This window comes from Letharia columbiana, assembly GCF_014066305.1.
Source record: "Letharia columbiana isolate WasteWater2 chromosome Unknown Sc0000001_s0, whole genome shotgun sequence".
Taxonomy (NCBI): domain Eukaryota; kingdom Fungi; phylum Ascomycota; class Lecanoromycetes; order Lecanorales; family Parmeliaceae; genus Letharia; species Letharia columbiana.
The window spans coordinates 1,402,572-1,423,843 of NW_023501037.1; the positions used below are offsets into that span (position 1 = coordinate 1,402,572).

Sequence of the window (21,272 nt, forward strand, 5' to 3'; positions counted from 1 at the left end):
GATGGTCTTACCCGTAAGGGTCTTGACGAAAATCTGCATGATGGCCTGTGATATTCGTCAGATGGTATGCGAAGCAATGCGAAGCAGGTACAACGAGAACCCGAGAGATCATGCGCAAGCTCACCTCGACAGAATTGTCGTCCTCAACCTTCAGCAGAGATGCTCGATAAAAGAGAAGATGGTTGAAACCCAGCGAAACTGTGTGGGTTCGCTAGGCGGATAAGGCTGCGCTAGCTTACCTTGAGAGCGCCAAGAAATAAAGACCAGCCTCCTGTCCCTTTTGTAGTTAGCGTTCAATGTCAGATTTGCGCCCTGACAACCGGCTCGGCCTCTTTTTTGTAAACAGTTGCTCGACTTGCAGCAACCTACTCCCAAATTCCTTCTCACTCCACAAGCTGGCTTGCTCTACATCTACAAACCAAAAAACACATCATAATTGATCTCAAAGATACCAAATCTACTATTCGAGAAGAAAACTCCGACAACACACCAGGAGCATCCGTCACAGCACCTGCCAAAGAGCAATTCTTCGGAAAAACCCCCCATCTAATCTCCAACTGCGATAATACATACCGGCATTCGTCTGGGTAAAACTCAAAGCAAACGAGTCTAGCCCGGCCGACCGGCTTGCGCTGCACGAGGTACGCAGTCGAAAACCTGAGTTAGGTGGCATGGCGGTGGCATGGCCAGCGCTGACACAAGATTGACAGTCTCGAACCACGAAGGACAACTATTGCGCTCTTCGACAACAGCCCTTTTCGAACTCATCTTGCATCTTCATGCTGTCTCATCAGACTTCGAATCTTCTCCCAGGACGACACCAACGACAAAATTCGACGCCCACGATATTCAACACTCCAAAGACCCTTCTTCCTGCAACACAACGACAACATGAGCCACATCGACGAGGTCTAAGCATAGATCAGTCAATGTCTAGCACCCAAATACACGACGAACTTTTCCAGCAGGATGAATTATTGACCGAGGATGAATATCATAACCGACAGCAACTAATCCAAGCACTAATGCGAGAAGTGCAGCAGCAGCACTCAACGGCTCGACCGGGCCATGAACAATCGAAAACACTAACGCGATCAATCCATCGACATCAGTCTCTAACGAACATCCAGCAGGCGCCATGTCAGGAACATGGTACTGGATTCTTTATGGATGACCAACCAAATACCCCAATGACAGCTTGGGAGAACAGCAGCGGTCAACCACACTCGCTACAGGACGCATACAACAGTAATACTATGGACATTTTTCAATCTTTCGACTCGACCACCTCCGCTGGATACCTCGACGGCTTCGGAACAGGACACGACGAATATACAGAAAACATCCTACCTAATGAAACAACAAAAACAAAAGCTATGCCACACGGCCTGCCATCCCAAGAAGACTCGCAGAGACCTACCGCTAGAGATGGAACTCAGCGACCGTGCACACCTCTAAGTCAAATGAGAACGGGTCAGTGACAATTCTGACCATGGGTCGCGACAGCGAATGTTAACATTCATGCAGATTACTTTCCAATAACTCCGGCCACAACTCCGTTCTCACAGAATGCGCACACTAACAAGGCTCTGCAGAGTCGTACTGCAGAATCTTCCCCTACTCGAAGAGACCCAAATTTGACCATCAAAGCCTCTCATGCGATGCAACGCGGAACTTCTTGTCAAGACAACTTCGCTGCGATGAGGCAACATGCTATGAGCCCGGATGTTCCATCTCCTCCCAACACGGCACCGCCGCAAGGACGGCAGCGAGGCTCGGTCGACCTGGCAGCTTTCCCTCAGCCGAACTTCATGAACATGTCGAATTTGAAAATGGACATCCCTGGCAGCATTGGTGGGTACAATGCTTCGAACTATTCACCCATGTCCAACGCTGTTTCATCCGCCGTTACATCATTCCAATCTTCACCAGAGATGGCGCACATGACATTGTTCGAAGACCTCAATGTTGGTGTCAATGGCCCACTCGTTGCGACCAAGCTATCAGGGCTGCCTAGTTCACAAAGTGCGGATGACCTTGCGGTCTATCCTTCTCCCATGAAAGAGGATCCATATCCAAGGTCCCATTCGATGTCAGAGAATGACACAGAAGATTGGATTGACACGGGTGTAACCTGTAATGATATCGCCTCGTTCATTGGATTACCAGAGGACGACAACAGATGGAAATGCTTGTACCCGCATTGCGACAAGAAGTTTGGCAGGAAGGAGAACATCAAGTCTCACGTGCAAACCCATCTTGGCGACCGCCAATTTCAATGCAAGGATTGCCTCAAGTGCTTTGTTCGCCAGCACGACCTAAAGCGGCACGCCAACATCCACAGCGGTGTTAAGTCATATTCGTGTCCTTGTGGCAAGGGGTTCGCACGACACGATGCCCTTACTCGACACCGACAACGTGGCATGTGTATCGGTGCATTTGATGGTACGCCGAAGAAAGTCATCAAGCGTGGGAGGCCTAAGAAGCCGAGACCCGATACTGAGGAGAGACTCGAGAAGTCGGCAAAGACTCGTCAGAGAGTGCTTGAAAAGAGATGCCTTGGAGAGTATGCTTCCTCGGCGTCTGGCTCATCAGCCTCCTCATACCCTAGCCCAGAGCAACTCTTCGACGACATGGACTTTACCACATCGAGTCCTTCTCATGGTCATGAGTCTTTGCAACAGATCTCGGGCGACATTTCGGGAGACTTCTGTGGAGACCTCTTTTCATACACTCCACCCACTTCGCCAAGCTACAGCACTGGAAACTGCTTTTCGTCGCAGCATTCCCAGCATTCGCACACCCCAAAGGCCGTCAGCATGAGCCCTTCGCCAAAGCTTGCTGGAACTTCCGAAGAGCAACATGAGTTTCCGAAGAGCAACTCCGGATCCCGGAAGAGTTCCACAAGCTATTTCGGCACTCCTCCGGAGCTGGACCTCTCTTCATCATCACCAGCAGCGTCCAAATTCTTCGACTTTGAAGGCAGCTCTGACGCCAACTCTTCCCAGTCAATACCTGTGCTTTTTGACGACAACCTAGATTTTTTCAAGAAAGACTTCGACTTGTCATCTACATTGAACAAAGCAGAACATACGAAGGAGGCGAACACAGAATTTCACGATTTCTTCAACGCAGAGCTCGAGATGACAGGCTTTGGTGGTGGGTCGGTGCCAGATAGCGGATACGAGGATGCCTGCAACTCCAATGACCCCTTTTCCACCGACTTCTTCGGCAGCTAGAATTTGAGATCAACTACATCATTTCGCCGATGAACAACGTTCCAAACCCGCATGATCTTAGCGTTGGCGTTGGACGGCGAGATACAGTGAGGGACGTGTTGAAATGTAGAATGAGAAGGCGCTTGGGGGGACTGCCTCTGCGGGAGGTCCCTGCAGTGAGGATGACAGTTGATCACTTTCAACTGATTTCTTCCATGTTTGAGATACAGCAGACACTCCTTAGGCCCAATTTTTCGCAATTGTTGCAGGCTTCAAAGTCACAGACAGACAATTCAATGTACCATTAGCGGTAGATAGGAAGCAGATAAGCAGAATGCACATTGCGTTACATGATTTTGCCTACGGTGGTTATGGACCTGGGGTGCAACTCGACCAGGACGTTGTTGTAGATTGGTCTGCCATTATGGTACCTGGTTGTGTATGCACATTGCATGTATCGTACAAGTTGCGAAAAGTAGTGATAGGTGAAATGTCTGCTGTTCGATAGGTCGCGTGATTGCTTACATCTAGGTATCTAAGAAGGAGGGGGTGAAGGGGGTATTTTCGGAAATTCACATGTTGCCAAGAGATGCACAACATAAGGCTGAAGTTGCGCGTTTCATTCATCATTTCGGTGAGGCTCAGATAGACATGACGATCGCTTTCTCGCTCGCTTCGTTCGTGCCACAATAATGCTGATTTTTCGTACAAAGGACGTCACAATAGGGGAGACCGCTTCCAGATACAAGTAGGATGATGAGGGAAGAGATATGCGAAGTCAAGTGTTTGTGTTGAAGGATCGAGGGAATTTGGCGCTGACCGCTGACTAAAGTACTGACTAGATGACATGGATATACTGATTGTGAAGCTTTGAAGCCGACCGTGCCGCTGAAATTACTTTGCAGCTGGCTTTCAATAAAATACCTAATTAATTATTGATTTATTAAATCACGCATCCCCGAAGGATTTCCTCTGACTCTGACTCTGACTCTGACTCTGACTTCTGCTCTTTCTTTTCAAAGTCAAAACACAATCCACATTCTACTTTCTCTTCTTTTACAAGAAAAAGAAAAGAATAAACAAATGAACAAATGAACAACCGGAACATTCCCCGCAAAGTCTTGGCCGTCAAGACGTTTTCGGCTTTTTGCGAACCGAATGTCCGCGATTTAACTTAGTTACTTGTAGATCATCCGACTCCAAAACTCCAAATCTTTTGCTCCTACCAAAAGCACAACTCCATCCCTCCCTTCTGTCCACCCACTCACTCCAATCTCTTCACCTCTTCTCCATCTTCTCACACCCTACATTTCACTGATTAATTCTTCCTCCGCGAAAAAAAGAGAAGAAGAAAAGTTCAGAGGCCGTCGCGCTGTAGCAAAAGGAAGGGGCCCAACCGCCTCTCCGGCTGTGCTTCGGCAGGCCTCCGGAACATGAGGAAGTCCACTTTTCCTTCGCGGAATGACTTCAAAAAGACCTACTCGAAGATCCTGCTACCCTTCTCCTGGGCACCTTCGATACCCACCATAATACCCCATCGCATACGAAGGAAATTGCGGTCAAAAGTGCGAAGCCGACAATCGCCTTCAACATCCCTCGGCAACCTGGAGACCTCTTACTCGCCTGCCGACACTATAGAATCGCTACGCGTACATCGGTGGTCATTTTATGATGGCCAATACCTTATACTCATCGTACTCGGAATATTCTCCCTATGCATCATACCATCGCCCGGTCCATTGATCAAGACTGCGCTTGCGACCCTAATAATCGCTGCCCTCATACTGCCCGTCACTCGCCAATTTCTCCTCCCTTCTCTGGCTATATGGTCATGGCTGGTTTTCTTCTATGCTTGCGGGTAAGAACTTTTCTTCTTGTGTTTGCGCCTTTCCATCTCCACCGACCGGGTGCCTCCCCGCATTGTTGCGGAGCGCAAAGCACGGGCTTATCTTTTGAACCACAGGCTAACTTACACTCCCCAAGGTTCATACCGAGCACTTGGCGGCCTCCAATTTGGGTCCGGGTCCTCCCAGCGCTCGAGAATATATTCTACGGGGCCAACTTGAGCAATATCCTCTCGGCACACACGAGCACCTTCCTCAGCATCATGGCATGGCTACCTTATGGCATAATACATTTTGGAGCGCCAGCTGTATGCTCAATTATCATGTTCGTGTTTGCAGCCCCAGGCACGGTGCCCATGTTTGCAAAAAGCTTTGGCTGGATGAACCTCATTGGGGTGGCGATACAACTAACATTCCCATGCTCTCCGCCGTGGTATGAGAACATGTATGGACTCGCGCCCGCCAACTATTCAATACATGGCTCACCAGCAGGATTGGCGGCTATCGATAAGCTGTTTGGGATCGCACTGTACACTCCTGGCTTTACCGGATCGCCCATGGTCTTTGGCGCTTTCCCTTCTTTACATGCTGGAAGCGCTGTGATGGAAGCACTGTTCATGAGTCATGTTTTCCCCCGACTTACTCCACTCTTCGCGTTGTATACGCTCTGGTTGTGGTGGGCGACCATGTACCTTTCACATCATTACGCAGTAGATCTGGTGGGAGGCAGTCTACGTGAGTTGGCTTGCCCATTGTTTCATACTCTTGCTTACGGACTTTAGTCTCTGGAGTCATCTTCCATGTTGTCAAGTCCAAGTTTCTGCCACGTCAACAGCCAAACAAATTCCTTCGCTGGGATTACGATTTCGTAGAGGTTGGGGACGACCCAGCAGAGAAAGGCTATATAAGTCTTGATTCGGGGACAGAGGACGCTGACGACTGGACCGTTGGTTCATCGTCGTCGGTGTCGTCTGATTCGAGGAGCCCGATCGACGAGAGCGATTCCTGGGAAGGCGCGACTCTGGCTTCTCACTCAGATTCTGAAGCTCAGCGATGAAATTCTTCCGTCATACAACAAGATATCTCTCGGCGCCGTCATACCGCCGAGTTTACGGCTAACGATCACGCATCATTGAACGGGCGAGCGAGCGGATGTATCTTTGTAGACAAACGACAAAGGCTTCCCAACACGTACATACACTGGCCCACTTCTTGGATACGACCGGGCTTCTCTTTATATAATTTTTAATCCGTTGCACTAACTGGGCCGCGCCCATAACGCTGCAACCCAGCCTCGCATAGAACAATCCGTTCGTCAGCTAGACATCCGCCTCCATATTCAGAGAACATTCGCTTCTACATACTTCCTGTTCGCTTCAGTAAATAAGGTTCGGGTCATTTCACATAGAGGCCACCGCATTCGCTTGGCAATTGTGCATACGGGATTACATTGGAGCAGTCGTGATAGAGCTGCTCCGGTCTGGGCATTTCGAGACTCGTGGCGAATATACAGGCGATTTCCGATGCTTTCCAAGCATGATGTCATGAAAGGGTGTAAAGAAAGAGAAGAGGCTTCGAACGTGAAGCTCTGGCATGCAACAGAGATGTCTGATTTGATGTGTACATAGCCTAATAGGTAGTCATAATCAAGGCATCGAACTCCTGACTATTCACCGCTGCGATAAGTCAGACTTTCATAATAAGCAGCAATGTGGCGGTCTTGAGCCCCAGTAGTATATGATTGAACAAGCTCAAGTAGAATGTTTCTGGTCTGCAAACAAGGGTCAAGTTATCTGACGTGCAAACCCCTGTGCTTTTTGCATGAGCCAAGCAGACCAAGTCCTGAGTCTGCCAGTTTCAGCGTAGTAAGCGAACCAACTTTTGTCGCTCAATCAAGGAAATTCACCTTCTTTCAATATAATGTTTATATTTTAGTTTAAGTCCAGATTATTCATGGAGGGGAACGCGGTAACGAATTCACTCCTTGCCTTTTACCAGAAGTGACCGTGCCGATGTCCCAATTCTCCGATAATCAATCTTTGGAAAACACACTGCTTTATGCAGAAAAATTTGTTTTGGTTTTTTAGCTTTATTTTTATTTTTGTTTCTTTGTTGCAATTTACACGGCTCCATTTCAAAGTCGATATGTAGACTTGGACAATAGGTACTCAGTGGTTGACTTTGGAAAAAAGCTCTCGCTTAACATGAAAGAAACGCCACTCCGCTTCTACCTCCCTCTCATTACTTTCTCCTTGTCCTCATCACTAAACCCTTTCGAACCCTGTTTCAGCGCCTGGATCAACACCGGCACAGATTCCTCGCTAAAATCGGGGGCATTCCGCAGTTTGTCGATGTCGTCTGCGAATTCCGCCGTGACCCGTTTGATGTAGTACGATTCGAAATCCTCTTTGGGCGGTGGTGAGGCCTGCGATTCGGTCAGAAATCTTTATTCTCGCTTGACGGAGGGGACTTTCTAGAGGATATACCTCCGCTGTGGGGTCTTCTGCTGGACTAACAGGCTCCTCTGACTCCGTGATTGCCCGTGAGGATGTTGCTGGACTCGGGCTCTTGGGCTCTGGCTTCGGTTTCTTCGATTTTCCCTTGGGGAGTATGGTGAGCTAACATTGCAAATTTCTTAAACACTTGTGTGTCTCTCACCATGGCTGGAATATTTTCTCTACGGGTTTTGGAACTCTGGCACAAGAGTGATAGTACTCTAAAGGCAAGGTGTAAAATTATTTACCAAGCTCTCCATAGGGCTGAACAAGATGCTTTACAACCTGCCTTCAAAAACTCCCGGCATCAATGATGTGTTCGATCGATGATTTCAGGAAGAAGACGTTTCAGCCGTTGTGATGCTGCAAATCATAAAGTACATTGCCATGACTAGATCTCCTGAGCTAGCTATTCCTTCATTCATTCTTCCACTCTTGTTCGTACAGAGGTGTCAGCTTGTCCATGCCAAGGCTACCACCTCAGTGAACCCCAACCCATTTCACCTCATAGGCCGCCAATAGACCCATCTCGATTGCCTCTAGCGGATGACTCCGTCATCGTACGGAAGAGCAGGTCCGTCGACTTCTAGGTTACTGGGGTGAGTGATTCCCGCCTTCAAGCTTGCCACTGGAGCCGTCCCTGCCTCTCCCTTCAATTTATGCTGTCGTCGCTTCTCCCTCTCGACCAAAGTGACTGTCATGCACACAACCTGGTCCAGTACTGTTTGGTTGCTGGCATACTGCTCATCGACCTGGAGCTCCCCTAGCACGGTGCCAAACTTGATAACCTTATCGGAGAAGTTATGATCGTTCGAGTAGACGAAGCGAGCGATGAGCTCGTTCGATGGAGCCACTATTTCTACCAGCAAGTTGTCCACTTGCGATGGCTGCCACCAGCCCCATGGCATCCCATCAATGATTCCGATAGTGCGTTGGGTTTGGTGGTCCTCTAGCCGAAGCTCTTCTACCTTCTTCAAGTCGCGATACTTAATCTTGGAGACGGGATTGTGTTTCTCAAAGTTTCCTTCTGCGACCTTCTGAGAGACGTTGTTGTGCTCGCGGGAGATGGCAAGATCAGGCTTGTGTCCTAGGAAAGAGGTGCTGGTTGTTTCGATACTGTAGGTTGGATGGGCTGGGTGCGGCTGGTCGAAGGTAAGAATTTGGGCTTTTGAGGATATTTGTTTCAGATGGAGGGATTGGTAGGTCTTCATAGGCGGATAAGAAGCCTGAGGCGGGTTGGAGCTCGCTTCAGGAGAGCCTCCGTGGAGAGGGTAATTCACGGATGGGAAACTGCCTTCCATAATGACCACTGGGAGGAGATGTGCTTGAGCTTGTTTGTCTGCTTGGTCTTGCTTGCACGGTCATGTAGCTAGTTATGAAATGTTTTATGTCTTTTGGTAGGAGATGATTATGAGAAGAGAGAAATCAGAACGCTCTTATATATGCCACTCTCCTGGTACCGTCTTGACTCGTACAGAGCTTGCTGAGGCATTTTCCTCGCTGTCGAAGCCAATAATAGCATCCACGCTCGATCTGCTAGCCCCATAGTGCGGACAAAGCACAGTTGGAGGCGGAGTCACTTGGGTTGTAGGCGATCGACCACGAGGTGGGCTCGTTGGACCCTGCATGCGGGGCAGCCCTGCACTTATTATTCTAGAGTACTCGTCGCTATTTTCGTCTCGGTAAGCATCGACACCAATAATGTAATCTTACATTATGTACCTTCTTCCCTATCCAAAATCTCAGAAATTCCTCAGCCATGTATCAAAGGCTTACTCACTTGGCATCTTGCAGCTTTGTTGACCAGCGAGGACTGCTCCGCAACTCTAGATGGCGCAGCATTAGCCCTAATCATGTTCAGGCATCTATATCGTGTCATCGGAGAAAAATCGCAGCTCCTTGACATCTGGAGCTTCTCATCGCTCGCATATGTCTAATCACCCAATGCGATTCGGCGTATACCTCGTCAATCTTCAATGGCCAAACCAATTCAGGCAGGATCGCTAGCATCAGTCATAGAACTTGCAGATAATCCACCAGACCAGCCCCTACACAGCTTGACGGGCGACTTGCAACAGCCGCTTGTGCTCTACATCGCACGAGTGCCTGGATCGCACGGTATTTGCTTCTCGGTACCCGATGCTAGAAACATGGAGCTAATGGAGACGCCAGATGTTTTCCTTACTACCATGAAGCCTCAACAAAAGGTCGTTACCGCCCAAGACGTGCAGAGCTCGCTTTACTACATGCATGTGGACAAGCTAGAAGACTATGAGCTTCTCACCTCCTCTGAGGACTCCGAACATCATTCTGACGAGGAGGATGGTCCTGGAAAGCCTGTAAACCCCACCAGTACAGGTGGTGTCCGGAGGAAACCGCTGCCACCAAGCTCGAGGCTTGGCTTAGGTGATCGTCTTGAACCTCCGCCAGAAGCCAATTCCTATTTCCAAACTTATTCCAATAGCGCAACAGGCAGTCCGCAAGCTGAACAAAAACCTTCGAGCCAGGACAACGTGGCCGAGCATCGACGCTTGGATGTAAGCCCACCGCTGCCAGATCGAAAGCTTCTTGGGCCGCGTCCCATGCATCAACACTTTCTTTCCGTTGACAATCCACCTCTCCAGGATGTTCCCGAGAAGCAAAATATTGATCTGAGGAGGTGGTCAGAGCAGCCTGCCGGGACACCTCCGAAGTTGCCTCCTCGGCCATTCTCTGGAGGCAACAACAGCGTCCCAATGGCTCCTCCTCGACCTCTTGCAGCGAGCTTGAAAGACTCCCTCGTTGCAAACAGTGTTCGCTCTAGATTTTTACACCGCAAACCAATAGCACACTCTGTTTCGCAGGGCTCGAAGAGGGTAACGAAGGATGGGTCAAATGCTAAGGATTTACAGGACGCCACGCTGTCATTGATCAGACGCTATAACAACGAGCAATGGACTGTTGGCAAAATATCGAGCAAGGACACAAAGCCTACAGTCAGTGGATTTGGCGAATCCAGCCATGGAATATCTATTCACATTATGACGCACGGATACTTGAGATTCGTTGATCACATCAATTCATTCGCCAAACACGCACGTCCTGATACGGAGAAGTCAAAGGGGACTCGTGACAATCGCACGACCATCACGGCTGCAGAAGAGCAACTTTGTTTTCAACGCCATCTGCAAGTACCCGGACATGCAATGAGTTGGAACCAAAGGCGCAGACCCGAGTCCATTGACTCCACGTTCTTATATCAGGGAACACGACCAAGCGTCGACCTTCCGAGACACAGCCACCAGAGCTTGGATTCTATAGCATCAGATCGTTCTTTTACAAATGGTTTGCCGGAGTTAAAGTCGGAATCTACAAAGGGTTACATATTAAGAAGCCCTTGGGATGGTATCTGTGAGTTCACGACAGGTGTGGCAGGTCGATCTTTCAAATGCAAGCATTCGTATGCCTCTTCGAGTCCAAGATTTGGACCAGGGATGCGTTCAGCGCAGGTCAGTGAATTGCGCTTCAATCTGCCAAGCTCAAAGACACTCGGATCTCCGGCTTCGAAAAGCCTCGTGCCTGGAACCCGAAGAGAGGCCAAACGCTCGTCCTCTTTGTTCCCGCATCAACATCGACAGCGCTCATCCTCTTCCTTTGAAGCCAAGGATAGGCATGAAGCCGGGTATTTTGCGCCCAAGGTCGAGTTTGAAGAGCGTCTAGATTTGTCGCTTGGGCAAGAGCACGCCGGTGGAGGGTTCGGAGGAAAGCAAGCGAAGTTGGGCAAATTGATAATCGAGAAGGAAGGTTTGCAGATGCTAGATCTAATAGTTGCTGCTAATATGGCTTTGTGGTGGCGAGTGTATGAAAGATTTACATTTACGTGATTGTATCTTGTCATAGAAAGATTACTTACTAAGGTACATATCCTACTCCTTGTTGGTTGCTTCACCCGCTTCACCCTATCACTATTATTTTATGCGTTGTCGGTTGAGCTGTGCGCTCCACCCTTTGACCACTCTGGTGATTGGGCACCAGCGCCGAAGAGGCTTGGCATTCGAGTTCCTATTCAAGAAAGCTGCATCAATAGCATTCAGGAACCTGCATGAACAGTGTGGCAATCCCATGTCTCAAATTCAATAGCATGAATGCGCTCCACGCTTCACTTTCGGCACATGGTTATGCAAGTTCTCATTGGGCTGGCTTTTCCACAAGCCCACACCGCCTCAACGCATCGACTCTCCCATATCTCTGGAGACCATCACCCTCCTTCCTCCCACCTCGCTCCGAGCATGCCCTCCAAGCAAACGCTTTCACCTCAAAACCACCATTGCCCTTGCCAATCCACAATGCTCTCCCTACACTTCAACACGATGATCTTCCTCTTTACCAACACCCTCACCCTCCCTCTCCTCACAACCTCAATACCAGCACCCAACACAAACCAAACGTCAAAAATCCATCCCCCAGCACTAGCCCATCTCCCAACGTCAATCCTCCCGCACGCCCTGGAAGCCGACACATGTCCCACACCACCCACGGAATTCTTACCCTATGCGCCTCCGCCCGGTTACACACCCGCGCCTGGCTGCCCGCTGGCGAGCGAGGGGACGCAGCCGAGTGAGAACGATCCGCCGGCGGGGGTTTACGGGGGAAGTGGGAGTGGGAGTGGGTCTTCTGGGAGCACGGCGTCTGCGGAGACGAGTCAGGCGGGGAGGTTGAAGGCGATGGGTGCGGCGGGGAGGGTTGTACTGGCGGTTCTGGGGTGGAGGGGGTTGAAGTGGTGTGTGGGTTGGGGTGCTCCGTGAGGTGGAAGCTTGGAGCGAGAGAAAACCGTCGTGGAGCAGCTGCCTTGGTTGCTCGTGCTGGAGAGATGGACGTAGAAGGTTAAGGGTTCGTAGATGAGTTGGCGAAATGACAGGTGTCTTGGATCTCAAGCTACTTTTGGTGAGAAAGCAGTTTTGTAGATGCAGTGGTGTAATGGCAGAGTACAAAAAAGCGGATTTGGTGTATAGAGCGAAGGTCGCCACTACAATAAAAGACAAATCGGAACGGCACACATGAGACCAAGTATACAGAGAACCAAATCTGGTCCCAAGTGCTGCATGGGCGACTAAGCACTGCACAATCACGGTCGGGGAATTTCCTACTTTTCTGTCAAGCTATCTATGCAAGCGTCTATCATTACATACATGCATGTCATGCTCGCTCATGAGAAGAAAGGCAATGTTAGAAGGAACGAGGGGAAACATAGTACACTTCGTAGGCTATGGAACCTGTCGTCGACCAAATGACTGGTCGTAGGGCCATAGGAACTGTCATAGGCTCAATCACCTCGAGCTCGTATCGTACAATCCTCCCCCTAACTCAGTAAAGCCTTACCTATTCAGGTATCTAGCTACTCGTGGCGAGAAAAGGATATCCCGTCGACGTAATTATACAGTGGATCGATGCTCCGAGGCAAACGGACGATTGATTCAATAGCGGCTGGGGGTGACCATAAACGAAGACCACCAGTCTCGAGCTGAGAAGGCCATGCAGCTGAAAGTCAAATCTCAATGGTGATACAGTATGTCAAAGCTCGATGGCAGGGCCGACACTGATAGTGGGCGTCTATGTTGAAAAGGGTCTGGCACAGTTTGAAGTCGTTCAAGCCGGAGCAAGTGTAAGCGCAGGCTTCGATGCAAGGACAGCCAGGCTGCTCTCTCTCTGAGCCTTCTCCCTCTCCATTTGCTCTTTGGCCGCTTTGGTAACACGTGGCTTTCGCCCTGGCGCTTTCGCTCCGTCTTTGGGGTTCGCAGCTGCTCTCGTAGCGCCTCTTGCAGCTCCTCCTCGCCCACGTCCAGTACCGCGACCACGTTTTGGTGGGCCATCGGCCCTGCAAAAGGTCAGTACATGGTCCATGGACTGGAAAACGGTGGCACGTACCTCTCAACCTGAGGCTCTTGTCCCGGAGGAACCAAAGGACCACTATACACGAAGAATCCGTCCTTACTAGCAGCAGCTTGCTCCTCCCAAATCATCTCCGTGTCGTCGATGAAGTCATCTTCCTTGTCGTACATGTCTTCCTTCATCGTCCTCTTCCTCGGCTTCTTCACCACACCGCCTTCACCAGTCTCCTCCCCAGATTTCTGGATCCTCTCGCCATCATTCACTCCTCCCATTTCGACATTGCTATTGTCAGCTTCCCCGTCGGAGAGATCGACAGACATTTCGTCGCCCGAGCCGGAGTTACCACCACTCTTATTGGCGTTCTCGAGAGCAGCGCCCGCTGCAGCAACTCGAGCAAGTCGTTCGCGCTGCGCTGCCAGGCGGGGATGCAGCGCGTTGAAGCCGTATCGTTCTTCGGCCAAGCGAGTGAAATTGACGTATTGATTTTCGCCAGTGAGAGGCACATTAAGAACGACTGTTGGCGCAGTCTTCTCTGGTCCGGTACTGTCAATGCCACCGCCGAAGATTGAGCCAGATAGAAGACCGCTGCCTGAGGAGATAGCAACCTGGGTCTCTTTGGGACGAGCCGGTTTGGGTGAATGGGATGAAGATGAGACAGCGGTGTTTGCATTCGGGCTTGGCTTCTTGATGTTGGTGCTGGTCTTGTTGACAGGTGCGCTAGGCTCATCTGTGTCGATGTCCATTACGATGATTGTGTTAGAAGTTGATGTATTCGATATTGCAGGGACAGTATCTCTTGGTGAAGGGCCGGCGGGCTGTTGGGTGGTGACAGGCAAAGGTGGAGATAAGCGCGGTCGCTTTGGCTCAGGCGGCGATGATGCTCTGGTGTCATTTTCGCGTTTTGGTGGCTGAGGGTACGAGTACAAAGGCGGTGTACTTGTTTGCTCGATCATACTATGTATGGAGGGCGAGGCACTCGCGCTGGGAAATTTGTAAGGCCTCTGGGGCGTAGGTGTTGTTACCAATGGAGAGCTTGGGCGAGGCGCTACAGTAGAAGATCTGATTGGATCGTAATTTTGGCCACTCGCTGGTCGTGTAGTGGGCAGGATATTTTGGTGAGAATGAATCTGGGTTGTGGGAATAGCTTCACTATTTCCGTTTTGGTGTGCGGGGTGGATAGCAGGAACACCAATATTTGTTGGCGGGAGCGGGGATCTGGGGGGAAGAGACTCAGTGATTTTGAGTTGGCGGGAGACTTGCAGCGCCTCAGCTTCTCTTGCGCTCTGGTTTTGCTCAAGCTGCTTCTGTTGCCTTCTTTTGAAGTGTTCCGAAGTACCTCTGGCAGCACGAGTTTTTTTGGGTATTTGTTCTTGACCATCAGTGGCAGTGGATGCATTTTCATTGTTGTTGTTGTTGCTGTTGCTGTTGCTGTTGCTGTTGCTGTTATTGTTGTTGCCGCTTGCCGGTTTGCTCTCAGGGTCTCTCTTTTTGCGAGGTTTCCTTAGAGGGGCAACTGCAGTTTTAGCGCCGATGGATTTTGCCGATTTCAATCCTCCTCCATCATTTCCTTCAATCTGAACATTTGGGGGCAACGAGGCAGCATTAATATGAGAGTGTGTTGGTGTTGCCGTTTGCCGTGTTGGCGAATTGGGCGAGGGTGGAGATGACAGACCGGGCGAGGTGCTCTCCCCGCGATTTGCATGAATTTCTCTTGCTGCCGACATCTTGCTCCACAACCACCACAATCACCGAATTTTCTGACGCAAGAAGAGTGAAAAGAAAAGAAAAAGGTCACAGGAGGAAAGTGAGGTGAAGAGTGTAAGCCTGATAATATATCCGAGACGGCTTTGTTATGGTTGGGCCGGTCACGGTGATGACACGTTGTGCACTGTGAACGTCGCAATAGCTTCCAAAAGTGCGATGACAGGCCTTCGGTGGGTTTGAAGGGGAGTGGGCGACGGATCTAAGGCTTGAGTGCAATCTTGAACTCTGTCTACCGAAGCTCTGGATAGATTAGCCGAGCATACACCTCAAAATTGGGGGTTCCGAAGTATGAAGAAGGCGTGTTAAGGGAAGAATCAGGAAGATGGGCGGCGGATGAAGGAGTAAAAAGAAGAGTGAGAAGAGAAAGGATGAGAATGGTAGAAAAATTGGGGGATATGGGGCTTGGTTCAAATTCTTTGGGCGGAAGGAGGCAAGCACTACTAGGTAGGTTTGACACAGCACAGACGACTTAAAAGCATCGGTAGACTGGGGGGAACACATCATCTGAATTTCTGGATTCTGGACTCTGGATTCACCGTGGAGCTAATTAGATGATTTACTGCCCGTGTGGAATTGGCACAGGCTGGCTATCTGCCGGCGGCCTAGGAAGGAAAGGAAGGAAAGGAACAGTGTGTGAAATACGTGAGCACCTCAGTTGGCCGAAGACTAGAAGGGCAAAGCTCTATCCTCATACACCATCAGACCTCTAATAAGACGCAACCTCGTAACCAAGAACCTAGGGACCCAAGGGAGGGGGGGGGGGAGATGGGGGCAAGCCTTTCTTTTGCTGACTCCTTCCAATTTCCAACCAATTACATGGATTTAATCTGTTCGCCAAAGATAGTCCCGGGGTCGTGGAATTTCCTGCAGATCATCATAAGCAGAGCCTCTATCGTCCTTGACGCAAGCATTTCTTGCACCCTTCCAGTTCATCGATCGAGATATCTATCTATATATAGATATCGGTTAATCAATATCAAAGATTCTGATAGTCAAGTCTCTGATTGATGCTGCCTTGGATGAGATATCTTGGGTCGTCGTGAAGTGCTTCCCTTCCCGCCAATATGCAGCGCAGGGATTTACCTTAGAGTACTTAAGTACTTTAAGAGCTTTGTGGTAGCGTGGCGTCGCGTAAAGCGGCTTAATTCTTTAAAAAAAGAAGAATAACGACTTTTAGCTAGCCTTCCCGACAAACTTTATTTTCCGTCTTACAAAACTAAGGTACACCAGTACCTTACTTACTTGTACCTAAGGTACCTTCAGAGTACCTTATTCTTGGAGCTATTCCCTTACCTTTCAATAAGTATATCTACCTTTACTCCTACCAACTCCTGCCACTTCATCAGAAGCTTAGGTTGTGATTATACTACATTAACCAGAAATGCTCATCTCATCCCTCCTTGTATCTAAACCTCCTCATCCATCATAGATCGGCGCACGAGATGACACGACTTTGAATGGGAAGACGCATAAGGTATCCTTATAGTTGCCAACGCAAAAATTTCCTCCAACGGAATCAAGCATAATTAGGAGATGCTCGGGATTGCCTACTACTCCTATTACCATGTCGATAGATAGATACTCTTTCAAATGTCGTAATTGATACTCTGACGATTGTCCTCGGTTTGAATCCTATTGAATGGTTCGCTCCACATCTGTCCGCTGCAGTAGATTGGGATCAAGTCTGGACTGACAAATTTCGCTCCTCTTTGAACGATGAAGCACTCTCTCAATTTTTGTGCAGAGGTCTAACAATCCGTGAAATCATTCTTGCTGCTGCATCACATAGACGCTGAGGCCTCTAAATTCAGAACTTTCCCGCTCATATAAATCACTCTCGTGCCATACGGGTGCGACAGATCGGCGTCATTTGATCATCTGCCTTGCACACAACTGGAGCGTCACTGACAGCTAAATAAAGCTACCTTAGTGAGATTCCCTGTGTGAAGCCAGCACGGCGAGTCACGAAACCTTCACTATATGTTACATGTCAACAATACTTGTATATGTACGCCACCAGGCATCTCCTTCTCCATTCAACTGTCTATAGCATCTGGTACAAACCCGTGGTTGCGCAAACGCATGAGAACAGCCATGTCTCAAACCCCAGAGAGGATGTACGAGGACAACATGCTTTCAGATCGAAGATCCTTAGATAATGCATATCGACCGCATGGCCCAAGATGACGAGCATAGGCAATCATTCTCTTTTGTCCCAAGACGACACATGTGGACAGGAGTCTCTCCAGCTCCAAGTTCGCAAACTATGCACATGGACAGCCGACACTCTTCTCCTGGAGATGGTTACAGCCATGTCATTTAAAGGAGTCGTCGATATGGACAGCTCACCACTCCGGGGGTAGTACGCATGAACAGCCTGCAATGTCGAACACCACCATCTGAGTTCCATTCAGGTCATCATACGGACAACATCTCGCTTCAACTCCCGCTGCCTAAACCTCTGAAGATACTGTTCACGGACAGGCTCAGCTTTCGAAACCGCCGATTGGCTCTATAGAGGTCATCATATGGATGGCACCTCATTTCGACTCCCGCCGTCTGCGCTTCTGGAAGGAACACAGATGGACAGCTTACCTATTCTGTTGACTCATTTTGGTTGTGGGAGAATGACAGAAGTGAACATCTTACCCCTGCGAACATCGCTATTGTCAATTGTTAGCACATTGAAGATGGACAGCTTCGCTCACTGCTAATATTCCAGCGTGCGTTGCTCATAGGAGTGTCTCAATCCGCACAGTAACATCAAGAACCCGAATAGGCTTGGGACCACCGGAATGCCAAAGGAAAAGCGTTTTCGTCAGAATGAGAAGCGGCTCGCTAAAGCCTACGGCAAAAGATTGCAAAATTGCAATCCTCGGAGAGAAGTCAAGCAGCTCAGTATCACCAACGTCATGAGAGACAGAGTTTGCGCTGTTATTAGGTCCGCCCGCCACGAGCATGAGGAGTACCATGAAGCGGAGGCTCGAGCGTACCACCCATCCATCAAGCACCACCCGAAAAAGTATCCTCGTAGAGCCAGTGGCGGCACAACTAGGTATATATGAACTATGCGTCACGCGAGGATGTTAAGCAAGTCGTCAGAGCGGCGGTCGGGCGTGACCGACGAGCAGCATCTACGTCTCTTCAGCGAAACCCCTTGTATCTCAATCCGAGCCACGAGGAGAGGAAGCCAGTCGAGTGCAACCCGCTGATCATATCCAACAATAGACTACGAGAGACGCCTGGGACAAGCACCCAACTAATGGCGATGGTTGTCACTGTGCTGTCATGGATCTCATGAGGAGCCCCTGCATCAAAGGGTGGGACGAGGTGGGATAATCATAGCCCTCATCCAAAGAAGACAAGAAGGAAGGCTGGGTCGACCATTCAGAAGATGAGGAGAGAGGCTCAAGGGGTGAATCGTAATCGGCGGCCGATTCCAAGGTTATGGGCAAGAACCAGACCAAGGTCAAGAAACCCAGGATCAAAAAAACAAAAGAGGATGACTTAGACTCCACACCCAAGAAGGACGTCACCAAGTAGAGGAAAGTCAAATTCATGCCGGGAGGGCGCTTTGCTTTCAAGGATCTCATGATCGACGGTGAGAACAACGAGTCGGACGCCAATGCCAAAGAGGAGGCATTTGGAGACGAAGGGGCTTTTAATGTTCTAGATGACACGGATTGTCGTCATGCTAATGAAGCAAACGGATTTACCGTGATTCAGGCGAAGACAAGATGCGATACCAAAAGCTGACGTGACATACCTGCAGTATTCGATGTTCATACGACACGACTTGCTTACCAGTTTTACGAGGAGATTGCTTTTGACTTTTTGCGGAGACAGAACCTGTCAACGCAGTCTATTTCGTCGTACCTAGCAAATCTGCGGAGGCACCACCTGTTGGCAAGAACTACTCCAACACAACTGGCATTTCTACAGAAACGTGACGTGCAGCTTTGCTACCACTTGGCTTGAAATCTAACGCAACGGAGCAAGGACTTGAAAGACGTTTCTGCGTCCTCGGATATAGTTCTTATTCCAGTAAATAGTATCATTTCAAAAGCATCTATAATTCTCAGCCGACGAGTGCCCTCCTGATGACACCCTACACGATGATGCCTTTCCAACTGGTAATACCCATGACTCTCACTTCGTCATCGACGCATACCTCGTACGTCCCCCCCGACACGTTGCCTCGACGTTGTTGATGACCGCTGAAACTATGGCAGCTGTCCATTCAGACGTTTGCACAAATGTCGTCATTGGTGACAGAAACAGGGGACAGGCCACGAGCCAACGGAGGCGAGCTAGCAAGAGAAGACACCGCAGATAGTCGGGAGGGCGAGTGAGGCCTGAATGCGAGTCCATATGGCTGCGGGGTTTGGGATAGGCTAGAGGCAGAGTATGGCCTGAAGCCAGGTCTACCTGGCTGCAAAGCCTTCGGATGGACGGGCTCTTGATTAGCAAGGTCAGATGACGGAAGCTCGTGGCACGACTGGGGTAGGTCCGAACTTGCGAGTTCGGGGAGCGCGGGGTGGTTTGGAGGAAGCTCTTGCGGTGCCTTGTCCTCTTCGTGATCTTCTTGAGCGCCACTTGTTGCAGAACAGCTCTCCAGTGGTATTTTATTCTCTATGCAAGGAGCGAAATTTGTTGATCGAGGGGCCCGGATTGGCACTCTGGCCTCTTCACGAGGATTGGCTATTGTTGGGAATTCATGGGATGCTTCGTTCTCTTGGCGAGAAGCTTTTGATACCGTCGGGCTTCCAGGTACTAGTACAGTGGCTGTGAGATGTAAATTACCGGAACTAGCCGCAATTGTCAGGCTGTTCAGTAAAATACCTTTGATGCTTCCCTTCCCATTTGTTCCAGTTGAATCTGACCCTTTGTACGCTTGAGACTTTAGGCGGCGATATAAAAGTAGCACTCCGATGAAGATGACCCCCACAGCTAAGACGGCGCCGACGACGTCTCCAACTACTCTTCTTGTCGAATCCTTCTGAATGGGCGATGGATTGGTAATGGCAGAATGAGCGGCTCCTGTAGTCCGGACTGGAGTCGACGATGCAGCCGTCGAAGTAGAAGATGATGTCGTCGAAGAAGCCGCAGCAGGAGCGTGGGGGATTGCTGAATACAGCGGGTTGTCCGTTTGGTTTAGGGAGAAAATCGCATCCGTCAGGTCACTAGGTGGACAGCCACCAAGGCAAGGGTTGGACAAGCAACAGCCTAGGAATGGCGGTGATACATTGGCACAAGACCACCAATCACCCCTCGTACATGCTGCCCTAGTAACGTAGTCGTAGTACACCTTTTCGAAACTTGCTGGTAGGAGATCCTCTTGAGGGCACCCGTTGGTGCAGGTACTGGCAGGGCTGCCATTTTCGCAACAGCCAAGGAATCTCTCCCCGAAATCACACGCATAAAACGTGACATTGAAAGGACATGAAGCGGCGATGCGTGACTTTGCATTCATGATGCAGGGTCGAAGGTTGCAGCTGAACGGTGCAGAAAAGGTAATGACAGCTTGCAGAATCTAAAGTCAATCCCAATGCTGCAGTTGCACTGCGCTATTGACTGTCGGACAGCTGTAAAAGCCAAATGGCGGAAAAAGAAAAAATGGAGTGGTTGACGAGAAGAGACATGCTGTACTCTGCCTGATAAAGTCAGCATGAGACATGGACTATCTGTTCTTTGTGCCTTTTTCCGCGGCTTAGACATTGATCTTGATTTGCAATTATGGACGGGCCTGAGGTTGACCGACAAGAGCTCATCTCCCTGACACCCTCACACAAGCCAGCACTGGAGGGAAGTTGTGCGGATGGCTGCATTGATAGTCGGTTTGTGCAGAAACGCAACTCGATAAGGAAACAACAAGTATGGAGTTCAAGGATAAAGCCCCGAAAAGCCATAGTCTTGAGGATGAGCATCAAATCTGCTGAGCTCGCCGTTGTCGTCATTGGTCTGCGTCACGCTTGTGTGTGTGTCCACAATCACAAGCGGGCAAGCAAGAACAGGATGGAGCAAAAGAGGAGAGAAAACGAGTAAGAGATATCAATGACCGAAGCGCCAATCCGCAGCTTGCG

General features: G+C 49.7%; 9 protein-coding genes across 9 annotated transcripts; 5 read left to right on the top strand and 4 right to left on the bottom strand.

Moving 5' to 3' along the window:
• Positions 1 to 929: 929 nt before the first annotated feature.
• HO173_001017 (uncharacterized protein) lies at positions 930 to 3,239 on the top strand (the record flags this gene model as incomplete). Its single annotated transcript, XM_037302963.1, has 2 exons — positions 930 to 1,473; positions 1,528 to 3,239. The coding sequence occupies 2 exons, from the start codon at positions 930 to 932 to the stop codon at positions 3,237 to 3,239; spliced, it is 2,256 nt and encodes a 751-aa protein (XP_037170470.1).
• A 1,412-nt stretch (positions 3,240 to 4,651) lies between these two features.
• On the top strand, positions 4,652 to 6,119 carry HO173_001018 (uncharacterized protein; the record flags this gene model as incomplete). The annotated part of the gene is made up of 3 exons (XM_037302964.1): positions 4,652 to 5,076; positions 5,202 to 5,797; positions 5,845 to 6,119. 3 exons carry the CDS (start codon positions 4,652 to 4,654, stop codon positions 6,117 to 6,119), a joined length of 1,296 nt encoding a protein of 431 aa, XP_037170471.1.
• Positions 6,120 to 7,289: 1,170 nt separating this feature from the next.
• Positions 7,290 to 7,723, bottom strand: HO173_001019 (uncharacterized protein; the record flags this gene model as incomplete). The annotated part of the gene is made up of 3 exons (XM_037302965.1): positions 7,290 to 7,487; positions 7,549 to 7,662; positions 7,721 to 7,723. The coding sequence occupies 3 exons, from the start codon at positions 7,721 to 7,723 to the stop codon at positions 7,290 to 7,292; spliced, it is 315 nt and encodes a 104-aa protein (XP_037170472.1).
• Positions 7,724 to 8,096: 373 nt separating this feature from the next.
• Positions 8,097 to 8,858, bottom strand: HO173_001020 (uncharacterized protein; the record flags this gene model as incomplete). Its single annotated transcript, XM_037302966.1, has 1 exon — positions 8,097 to 8,858. The coding sequence occupies one exon, from the start codon at positions 8,856 to 8,858 to the stop codon at positions 8,097 to 8,099; it is 762 nt and encodes a 253-aa protein (XP_037170473.1).
• Positions 8,859 to 9,533: 675 nt separating this feature from the next.
• HO173_001021 (uncharacterized protein) lies at positions 9,534 to 11,420 on the top strand (the record flags this gene model as incomplete). The annotated part of the gene is made up of 1 exon (XM_037302967.1): positions 9,534 to 11,420. The coding sequence occupies one exon, from the start codon at positions 9,534 to 9,536 to the stop codon at positions 11,418 to 11,420; it is 1,887 nt and encodes a 628-aa protein (XP_037170474.1).
• A 288-nt stretch (positions 11,421 to 11,708) lies between these two features.
• On the top strand, positions 11,709 to 12,341 carry HO173_001022 (uncharacterized protein; the record flags this gene model as incomplete). The annotated part of the gene is made up of 1 exon (XM_037302968.1): positions 11,709 to 12,341. One exon carries the CDS (start codon positions 11,709 to 11,711, stop codon positions 12,339 to 12,341), a length of 633 nt encoding a protein of 210 aa, XP_037170475.1.
• An 841-nt stretch (positions 12,342 to 13,182) lies between these two features.
• HO173_001023 (uncharacterized protein) lies at positions 13,183 to 15,149 on the bottom strand (the record flags this gene model as incomplete). Its single annotated transcript, XM_037302969.1, has 2 exons — positions 13,183 to 13,411; positions 13,462 to 15,149. The coding sequence occupies 2 exons, from the start codon at positions 15,147 to 15,149 to the stop codon at positions 13,183 to 13,185; spliced, it is 1,917 nt and encodes a 638-aa protein (XP_037170476.1).
• A 3,598-nt stretch (positions 15,150 to 18,747) lies between these two features.
• On the top strand, positions 18,748 to 18,945 carry HO173_001024 (uncharacterized protein; the record flags this gene model as incomplete). Its single annotated transcript, XM_037302970.1, has 1 exon — positions 18,748 to 18,945. One exon carries the CDS (start codon positions 18,748 to 18,750, stop codon positions 18,943 to 18,945), a length of 198 nt encoding a protein of 65 aa, XP_037170477.1.
• A 484-nt stretch (positions 18,946 to 19,429) lies between these two features.
• HO173_001025 (uncharacterized protein) lies at positions 19,430 to 20,662 on the bottom strand (the record flags this gene model as incomplete). The annotated part of the gene is made up of 1 exon (XM_037302971.1): positions 19,430 to 20,662. The coding sequence occupies one exon, from the start codon at positions 20,660 to 20,662 to the stop codon at positions 19,430 to 19,432; it is 1,233 nt and encodes a 410-aa protein (XP_037170478.1).
• Positions 20,663 to 21,272: the final 610 nt, after the last annotated feature.